The sequence below is a fragment of the Phaseolus vulgaris genome, chromosome 7 (assembly GCF_051622355.1).
Source record: "Phaseolus vulgaris cultivar YP4 chromosome 7, ASM5162235v1, whole genome shotgun sequence".
Taxonomy (NCBI): domain Eukaryota; kingdom Viridiplantae; phylum Streptophyta; class Magnoliopsida; order Fabales; family Fabaceae; genus Phaseolus; species Phaseolus vulgaris.
Genome location: NC_143504.1, coordinates 15,652,756 through 15,663,109, shown reverse-complemented (window position 1 = coordinate 15,663,109; position 10,354 = coordinate 15,652,756). Strand labels below are relative to the sequence as shown.

The 10,354-nt window shown below is 31.8% G+C and overlaps 2 protein-coding genes across 3 annotated transcripts; both read right to left on the bottom strand.

Annotated features, from left to right (window-relative positions):
• Nucleotides 1-2,805: 2,805 nt before the first annotated feature.
• LOC137828144 (pfkB-like carbohydrate kinase family protein) lies at nt 2,806-4,908 on the bottom strand. Of its 2 annotated transcripts, none has more exons than XM_068634595.2 (5): nt 4,598-4,908; nt 3,921-4,331; nt 3,543-3,677; nt 3,193-3,309; nt 2,806-3,072 (listed from the first exon to the last, which is right to left on the bottom strand). In XM_068634595.2, the coding sequence occupies exons 1-5, from the start codon at nt 4,778-4,780 to the stop codon at nt 2,935-2,937; spliced, it is 984 nt and encodes a 327-aa protein (XP_068490696.2). In that variant the 5' UTR covers nt 4,781-4,908; the 3' UTR covers nt 2,806-2,934. The 2 variants fall into 2 exon arrangements, with proteins under 2 accessions (XP_068490696.2, XP_090161550.1); XM_090305424.1 differs by having other exon boundaries at nt 4,523-4,646.
• Nucleotides 4,909-5,720: 812 nt separating this feature from the next.
• Nucleotides 5,721-6,930, bottom strand: LOC137828145 (uncharacterized). The gene is made up of 2 exons (XM_068634596.2): nt 6,616-6,930; nt 5,721-6,166 (listed from the first exon to the last, which is right to left on the bottom strand). The coding sequence occupies exons 1-2, from the start codon at nt 6,831-6,833 to the stop codon at nt 5,962-5,964; spliced, it is 423 nt and encodes a 140-aa protein (XP_068490697.1). The 5' UTR covers nt 6,834-6,930; the 3' UTR covers nt 5,721-5,961.
• Between the last annotated feature and the right edge of the window lie 3,424 nt (nt 6,931-10,354).

Genomic DNA, 10,354 nt, shown 5'->3' with positions numbered 1-10,354 from the left:
TGTGTTAGAATATATGACCTTAAACAAGAGGGGGGGTGAATTTTTTATAAGAGATTTATGAAAACTTTTGAAGGTTTAATGAAATTCTGTGAAGAAATCCAGAAGAGGAATCAAGATAGCCAAGAACACAAACTGTTTTAAAGCAAAACACATAAAAACAATCGGTTGTTTATACTAGTTAAAACTTAAACAACTTAAAAACAGAATTAAAGGAGCTCAAAGAAAGAGAAATGCACAAAAACAATTTATACTGGTTCACTCTTACAACAAGAGCTACATCCAGTTCCCATAAACCACTAGGTAATCCACTAAGCAATCAAACCAGATTACAAACACCACACACCAAAGTAGTGACCTTGAACCCCTCAAGAAACACACTACCTTTGGAAAACCACACCAAGAGTATTGATCTTGGAAACCTCAAGAACACACAACACTCCTTGACAATACAACAACAAAAATATAGAAGATTGAGAAAGGATTACACCTTATCAAAGTACAATCTGAAAAGAATACAATTGCAATCCTATTTCACTCTCACCTGAAAATCCAAAGCTTGATGTGAATCTTGAAAACTTGAGATCAAATATGTCAAACTGAATTTCTCAAAACTGTTTCTTACTCTTTATAAACATATAAAAAACTATTTATATTTTCCAAAGATTGGGCAAAACATTTAATGAAGGAGCCTATTTAGTTAGAAATCATTTAAGACAGATTCATCATTCAAAACAGAATTCTGTTAGGATTTTCAAAGAAACAATCGGTTGAAACCACGAAACAACCGATTGATTTGGTTTGACAGTTAAGTCAACCAAGTCAAATAACTTTCAACCTATTTTAAAACATCTAAGAACAAAACAACCGATTGATTTGACAAAACAACAGGTTGTTTTTCACTTAGTTGAATTTTTTTTAAAAAAAAAGGTTTTAATTCATATCAGTTTTAGATTCAACAAAAGAGTGGATCACACTTTAATCTACTCAAATCCCACCCACACACAGCAGCAACACACAGCAGCAACACCAGCCTTTCATCAAACACCTTGGATTTGGATTCTTCAAAGCTCTTGATCACTCTTGATCAACACAATGGAGCAAAGAAACTGTAAAAGAGATGAAAAGAATCAGCAGAAACATGAAAAACACGAAACTTTGATAAGAAAAACAAAAAAAAATCATTTTTATGTTGCAAAAATGCATAACAAACAGAGAAGCAAAAAATCAAGATTAGCGGAACAAAGAAACCGTAAATGAGAGGAAGAGAATCGGCAGAAACATTAAAAGCAAGCAATTTTGATAAAAAAAAAACCCATAAAAAAGTTATTTTTATAATGTGAAACAACATAACAAACAAACACAAAAGCAACAATGTGAAGAACAAAGAAGCAAAGAAACGGTAAAAGAGATGAAGCAGAAACATGAAAAACATGAAACTTTTATAAGAAAAACCAAAAAAAAATATCATTTTTATGTTGCGAAAATACATAACAAACAAAGAAGCAAAAACATCAAGATTAGTGGAGCAAAGAAACCGTAAATGAGATGAAAAGAATCAGATTGAAACATTAAAAGCAAGCAACTTTGATAAGAAACAAAAAAAAATTATGCTGTGAAACGTAACAAACAAACATAGAAGCAACAATCACCTAGAGAAGCCCAAAATGAAGAAGCATATAGCAAACCCATAGAAGAAGAAATCCATGAAATGAATGAGAGAAACCAAAAGGCAATGAAAAAGAAAGAGAAATTGGGAAGTAAAAAAATAGGAAAGAGAGAAACGCTGAAAGTATATAAAGAACGAGAGTATTTAAAGAAATGAGATTTTGCACACGTGTAAGTTATAAGCGTGCCACTTGTTACTCTAAGAATGAGTTTGAGAAATCTTTTCTTTTTAAAATTTTTTAGAACTTACTTGAGAAGTGCCTTCTATTTATATTATAGATTGATAGATTAAAAAAAAATATATTCTATATCACGTATTTTGAAAAGTTGTATATATGATGATTCTCCTTGTATTTTTAAAATAGGTGACAAAAGATGTAGTCTGTGCATCAAACTGTGGTCTCATTTAGATTTTGTTCAGTTGAAATCATCCCGGCGATAGGGAGGGCTACGCTTGACATCCTCAGTACCTTAAACGGTTTAAAAAATATACTTTTACTTTCTTGAAGCAATATGGATTATTTCTAAAACTCTGTCTTCTTGTTCTTATCTATCCATTCTTTTTCTTCCTTTTGCCACTTTTTCCCCTTTTTGTGATTCTTCTTACTTTTGCAGCTTGACCTCCATTCCATTTTGTACTCATACTTAGTTGGTGTAGGACTCTTTCCTCGTTAGTATCCACCGTTTGATTAATAGAAATTATAGATTCTTCCTCATTAATCGCTTGCTAAAAAACAATCAAGTTCTAGTAACAAGTGAAGTGTCTCGTTTTGGTCATATGCAGGACATTGTATGATGGTGACATAGTTGGAGAAATTTTGTCCTGATTGTGTAAACGGAAGAAAGCTAGAGAGGCAAATGGAGTGTATCTGGTGGCAATGGGGAAAGGGAAACAGCCACCCGTGAATGCCGTTACATTTTTAGTTGCCAAGCTCTTTGGAGAGGATGAGACTGTGAGATTGGCTTTGGAGATGTTGAAGCATATCCTTGGGGAGAAGAGGGAGCAGGCAATTAAACCGTTTAATTTTTCTATAACAGATATAGACATAGTTATTGCGATTGTGTTAAACAAATATGTCATATTTTCATTGGATAATTTTGGCTTCTAGGATGTGCTTATAGACACTCACTCATTATGCAAAGAAGGAAGAACAAATCGGTTATTATTCATAAACAGAAACAACAATTTCAAGTCATTAGGTATCAAATATGAAAGCTATATGAAGAATCAATGGCTGGTCCTGTGGACTATGAAATGTGGAAGAGAGTCTATGTGGCTTTAGAGTCGGAAATAAATTTCCCAGCCTCTGTGGCGGTTGGAAGTGCAGGAATTGCACCCTTCTGTGTTGTACACATTGCTCCACAAGCATTGGCAAACATCAAAGCCTCTCTCAGTTTTTGTTCATTCTGATCCAATAAAACAAAAATATGTCAGCCCATGGCAAGATAACAAACTCTAGTCTTGGAAACAAAAAAGGCTTCAGCCAATGAGAAGATAAGATTCTACAGTGCGAGTGAGAGAGATACATCAAATATGGAAGCGTCCCTGGCCACAGCTGTGAGAATTGCACCGACAAAAGAATCACCAGCACCAGTTGTGTCAACTGCCTTCACTGAAAATCCAGTTACCCTTCCTTTGAAGTTCTACAGTCAAACAATATATCCAAAGACGTAAATTTAGATTGCACTATATCTACCTAAAATGCGTATCAACAAATAAAATCCTACTTGAATATGGGATGACAAGCTCTTTAACTGCATAAATGCATGTAACCAACCAGTACTAATAATCAAATGCGTTATCTTGGTTTCCTTAAAAAAATGCTTTATTGAATCAAACATTATTTTCAAAAACATGGGTGGATGTTGGACTGTACCTTTGTGAAATATCTGCAACCCTTCTCTCCATCAGTGACAAGAAGCAACTTCAATCTGTCATGCCACAGAGACATGACAACATCTTCCTTCTCAGAATCACCTTGTGTTAGAAATTGAACTTCGTCATCACTCACCTGCATATACAGTGACCAATTTATTTGTACAATCATTTGATCATATTACAAACTAGACATTTTGAGCGAAAAATTGACATCCGGAATCGTCTTGTTCTACTATTTTATAACAAAAACAAATGGCCCACCGCTCAATAGAAAAAATAGAATAAGTTCGTGATCTAAATAGCTTTATTCTGTCACACACCCTTCACTATGTTCTAGGCTTCTAGAAAATGTAATGAAAACTAAGAAAAGTTGTACCTTGATGAAGTCCGCATCAAACCATATGCTCTTGATCCCAGACCTGGCAGCCTCCTCAGAAGGCCACAAAGGCAGCCTTACATTTGGATCATAGGAGAGCAGAGCACCACTCTCTCTAGCAACTTTCATGGCAGCCAAGTGAGCTGATCTGCATGGCTCTGAGATCAGGCTAATGGATCCATAATGAAATACCTTAGCCTGCTTGATCAAACCCATATTCAATTCTGACTCCGCCAGCAACATATCTGCACTGGGATTTCTATAAAACATGAACTCCCTCTCTCCATCCTTCCTCAATGTCACAAAAGCCAAAGCAGTTCTTGCCTCCGTATCAAAACAAATACCATCAGTGTTCACATTGTTTTCCCTCAAAATATCAACTAGCATCCTTCCAAACTCATCATCTCCCACCTGTCACATTGAAATCATCAATCCTTCGTTAAGTAAAAAGGACCAAAAAAAAAAATAACCAACAAGGTTTTGAAAAAAGATATAGGAAAAATCGCCTGCAACATAGAGGTTTTTGAGATGTCTGCGGTCACAGCTGTGTGTGACTGCCTTTAAATGCAATAACAAGAAACGTGATAAAAATGTGACACCACCTTAATTTAAAAAACCTTGATAATGAATAATCTCAATGATAGGATGGGAAATGAATGTTTGTAGAAATGAAGAACCTTGCCAATGAAGGCAGCATTTCCACCAAGTTTAGCTATGGCACAAGCAACATTGGCAGGAGCACCTCCAGGGGCTTTGATAAAAGCATTAGACTCAGCCAAGGAGACACCAGATGTGTCAGGAACAAAGTCGATGAGCATCTCACCGAATGATATCACCATTGGATCTGCTGAGCCTGACATCTCCTCCTTTTTCTGTATGTTGTCGCTTTTCTTGTTGATGTTTGTGTTTTAGTTTGACAAGACAGTTTGAGGGCCTTAACAATGCTACAGCAGGTGGCATATCTATGATTCAACGTAGGTTTAGGATTAATAGTGGAGTACTTTTGTTCTGTTTTTACTTGTTTAGATTTATCCAAGTATAGACTATTATAAGTACATCTTATAAGTTAATTAGAATTCACATATACTTAAAAAATTATACCATTTAGTGATAGATCATCACTATTATAAGATGTTAAGTTTTAGAATGATTAGTATAAAAGTTATATCTATGATAGTTTATAATTGATTGAGCATATATATTACTAAAGTTAAGTTCATATTTATTTTATATTTTAATCATAAACTCTATATCTGTTGGTTAAAAATTTAATATAATTATGTTTTTAAGAATTTAAGGCTGCTAAGAAAGTTCCATGTGGATTTCTGATAATGATTAATCAAACATTCCAATTTTTTTGTTCAAATACCAAAGTACAGTTGTGAGGACTTGCATGCAAGGAGATGGCAACAGAAATGTAGGGTACTGAAGGAACTGATTCAGAACAAAATACTGACGAAGTCAATTGAAATTTTAAGCGAATTTTCAGGCACTTCATCCCTCACTTTTATCGAGAAATAAAATCAACGAAAGAAGTGAAAGAGGACACGAAGCTTGATCCGAGAATGAATGCTTTTGAAGAGGAACAATGAAAACCACCACACACACAATGTAATGAAGTAGCCATTGTCTCTTAAATTTGGGTAGTTTCATACAATACCCATTTATATAGGGAATACTATTTTGGAGGTCTCAAAGGAGGCATAACCTCCTTTAAATAATCACTAAATGTCAAATATTGCTTGTATGGAGAAAGTTGTTTGAGATACTACTAAGAACTTTAATTCAAGGAGATTCCTATGATCCTAATCCAACTCATCTTGTTTGTCATCAATATTAACGATAGTTGAATACAATCCATTCCATTATTAATACTGTGTAACTAAACTAAGTGAAATGGAGAAAAAGCATGAGAAAAACAGAAGAAAAGAATAACATGTTCGAAAGCTAAATACCAATCCAAACTCCTCATTAGTTCCAACTGCATCACCAAATCATGAAATCCCTGTTTCTTGTTCATGATAGGCACCCTTTGTAGGTTTTATTCAAAATTATAGTGCTTGTCCACACCAACAGACACATCCCAAGTGCAACTCATCCCTTTGGGAAACACAACCAAGTCACCAGCAGCAATTTCAACTGATTCAGTTGACCCACTAGGAAAGACCTTCACTTTTCCTTCCAGAAGATAGCAAGTCTCTTTGGCTTCATATGTCCATGGGAATTTGCTTGGAGGGCATCCCCATCTGTCATACATCAAATGTTGTCACACCGAATCAGAGAAAGATCAAATGCATTTGAAAGAACAAAAAAAAATAGTTGGTTGAAAACATGAAAGCTTGTAGTATATATATCTTGCAACTTCTATATTAGAGTCAACTAAAGAGATAGCTTCTTGCAGCCTTTCAGGTCTACCTAATTTGTTAATTAAGGTAATAGGCATATAAGAACCTCAAAAAGGTGTTTCCTGTGATTTCTTCAGTCATTCATAATACAGACAGCTTAACAAAATCAACTTCAATCCCATGGCACAAAAATATAATGAACATGCCATGAAAACCTTGGCACATAGCATGATTCTATGAAACAAAAAATCTTAACCGAAACCTCACAAGAAAAACAAAAGGAGCAAGAAATCACCACTAAAATAACTGAAATGAAATTGGAAAAATAAATAGAAGAAAAGAAGTATTACTTGGGCCATTTCCTAACACCCAGTTGAGTGAGCTTGGACTCAGGAGGGTTTCTCTCAATCTTGATGCCCAGTTTCTCTATGACAGTTGTCATGCTCTCTGCTGTTGTTGTTAAGTGCACTCTCCTCCTTGTTGGAACTCCTCTACTTTGAGGAGCAGCTGAGTGTTTGGTTTGTGTGAAGTGGTTGGGAAATGAAGTACCCAGAAATGATGATGCCATTGAGTTGAGCTACCTTGCTTTGTGGGAACACTTTTCTGATCTATACCTTGGTTCACAATTACATTCCTCACAATTTCTATAAATTTCTCTTTTGTTTTAGTTCACTCATTTTTCATCTTCAGCACTTTCTAGACACTCCAAAATTCAAGGAAACTAACACAACAATTTCATCATTTAATTATATATATTATTGAATTTCTATTTCCCTTTTTCAAAAGAAATATTCGTGTGTATATATGTATCTCAAAAATACTGTTTTAAATTAAAAGAATAACTTTTATTATTCTAAATTGTGTTGGAAAAAGACAATTACTAATAATACACTTTTTAAATTTTTTTAAACGAATATTTTGTCTTTAATTAAAATTTATAAAATTATAAATACTAAAATTAATAAACTTCATTTATAATTTTATAATTTTTAATAAAAAATATGTTTGGGAATTTCCCCAATTCTAATATTTTCTCCCAGAGTTATATGAATACCATCCTTTTTATGTACATCTCAAATTCAAACGTTTTTACTTTAATTATTATATGAAAAAATTAAATTTCCTAAAATATTTACAAATTGATTTAAGATTATTATGGTACAATGTTTTTATTGTAGGAATTAAAATGCAAAAACTAATATTGCACGAATCAAAGCATAAAAAATAATAAAAATAAAATTCAGTATACACTATTTTCATAATGGGACAAAATAAAAAAGAATATTGTAGGATTAAAATGCAAATAAGGTATTATATGACATAAAGCATAAAAAATTATAAAAAAAAAAATTAAGTGTACGATCTTTTCATAATGTAACAAAATAAAAGATTATCAACTTGTCGTAAGTACACATAACATTATTATAAATCGGTATGTGACAATTAAATCATTACCATTTTTTCATGTAAAAAAAGATTATTAAGTAGAGGTATGTGACAAAAATATAACATTAAATACAATATTTTTTTAATTTAACCTTGATTGTAGAGGTATTTTTATTTTTGTTTTCTTCTGATATTTAAAAAAATAAACAAAAAATACTGACTATAACTCAAAAAATGTAATATTTATAATCATATTCAGGAGAGTAATAAAATATCTATTAGTACTAACTTATCTATCACCTAATTAATAAAACGATTAACAAAAGTGCTACAATGTGTGTGAATAAGTTTGATATTACTACTTATTTATAAACTAATATTAATACCTTACAAGTATTTTAAATTATTTTCTCATAAAGATGTAAGTTAAATGAATAATTTTGAAACTTACATACATCGCACTATTTGAGAGATAAATTTATCTTACAGTGGAGTCAGTAATACAAATTAATAAATAATAATTAACCTATTTTTATGACATCTAATTCCACTGTGTTTCTTCGTGTAAATGACTTTAACTATTTTTTTTATCATCTCGGCTATTCATTTTGAGCTAAAAAATGCTAGGAATATCTGTTTATCTATATATGTAATTTTGTGTACGTTAAGAATACTTTCTAATTGATATCTTGAGTAATTCCTCATTACTATGAATTATTTCAATAAAATCTTTTCTAAATAGAATAACCTTTTAAACGTACATACCTAGTAAATAAAATAAGACATATAAAATAGTCTTAGAATAAAACTAAAGTGATATATTTAAAATAGTATATGAATATTCTATTATTAAAATAGAAATAATATAAAGATAATAAAATAAATTATTCAGACTTCATTTTACAAGAATCACAATCTCTCTGGAAATTCTTTTTTTTCTTTCCTTTGTCTTCTCTCTAACTTCTTGAATCCGTTTGTCATCAGGCTAACGATTAGAGTCTGACATTGGACTCCTATCAACAAATACTACAAGACTGTCGATCATAATCTTAGTTAGAGTAAGTTCAACTTTGCTCCTTGAGTCAGTTTTGAGTTTTTAGGTTTGTTTTTTATAGATGTTTTGCATGTAGTGTTTTTAGCTTCAAGATTAGTCAATGTTAGTTCAGAGTCCTAGTGATATAATTAGATATTTGATCAAAACTCTATGATGCAGGTTAAGTTACCACTGGACTTTGTAGGATTGGAGCTCTTTGAGAGCACATCTACTTCTTCTTAGATAAGAGAAACTAGTTTTGATTTTCAATATAACCTTTTGTTAGAAGATTTGAATGTGGAGATGATGTGATCACTAGTTTCAGATCTTCTTGCAGGATTTTTTGTTTTTCAATAAAATAGTGTATTGATTTAAATTAAATGTAATGGTTGATTTTGTTAATTTTATATAGTATATGTTGATTTTGATCCGAATGAGTTATTTAATGTGTTTTGTTTGAGATGGAAAGTGTTTGAATGGTAGTATGAATTTTATTATGATTCATTTGAAGTGTAAGATTTACAAGTATTGATTATTTGAAATGCGAATATAATTGGTTTAGAAATAATGAATATATAGATATAAAGGATGGTATATGAGCTCACTAAGGGTACCTGTCTAACTCTAAACAATGTGGTATCAACGTTGGTTGTTATATTTTGTGAAAATATATATTTGATGTTAAATCTACATCTTTTCACTCAAGCGAAAGATCCTCTTTCAATCTAGATCAAGACAGGAAAATTTGGGTTGCTTCCATACCTATTTTCCTATTTTCACTCAAGCGAGAAAATTCTCGCTCAGTTGAGTGCTCTCAAGTCCATTCTCACTTGAACGAGAACAATTTTTTCTCAAGTGAAAATTGGGTAAAATTTGGGGTGCTTTCGGGTTGATTTTTGCTCAGGTGAACATTTTCGCTCAAGCTAAAAAAACTTAAAATTTAAGATTTTCCTCTGAGTTTCTGTTTTATTATTGTTTATTATTTTTAATTATAATTTATGTGAACTTTTAATTATATTTTATTGAAAACCTTTTAGTTTGTGTTTATGTAATTTTTGGATAAATTTTGGTTTGAAGGAATTTTTAAGCTTTGGTGTCATTAAATGGTTTGATCATGTGTAATATGAGATATGAAATATGAAAATGTGATTGAAACATAGTAATTTCACGAAAAAAAAATACCGTGTTGAGATTGTTAGGATGTGTATTGCCCAGGGATTCACCTAGAAAGATGTATCCTAACTCTACTAATTTAATGGAATCACATAGATGAAGTTATTCAAGCAGTGAGAGTCAAATGAGGTTCATATGAATGAATCAGTTGTTTGAAAGATAACTGACTTGCCCTGTTATATGATTAATCTTGCCATATGAGATGATTCGATATTGAGATTATAATGTGCATGGTTGTGTGGTTCATAGTGAGATTGTATGACAAATGCAGATCTCTGAGTTTAAGTCAATGTACGAGTCCTCCGAAAGTAGAGTCAAATGTATATATATGTTGGTGAGTAGAAGTCTGACACGAAAAATGTAAATTATAAATTATTATTAAAACTTGATTACTTTAAAAAGTGTACACAAGAATTGATGATTTGATGGTTGTTTAAAGTTACATTTATATTAGAAATTTTAAAAATAACTAGATGATGTGTTTTTTTATCTACAAT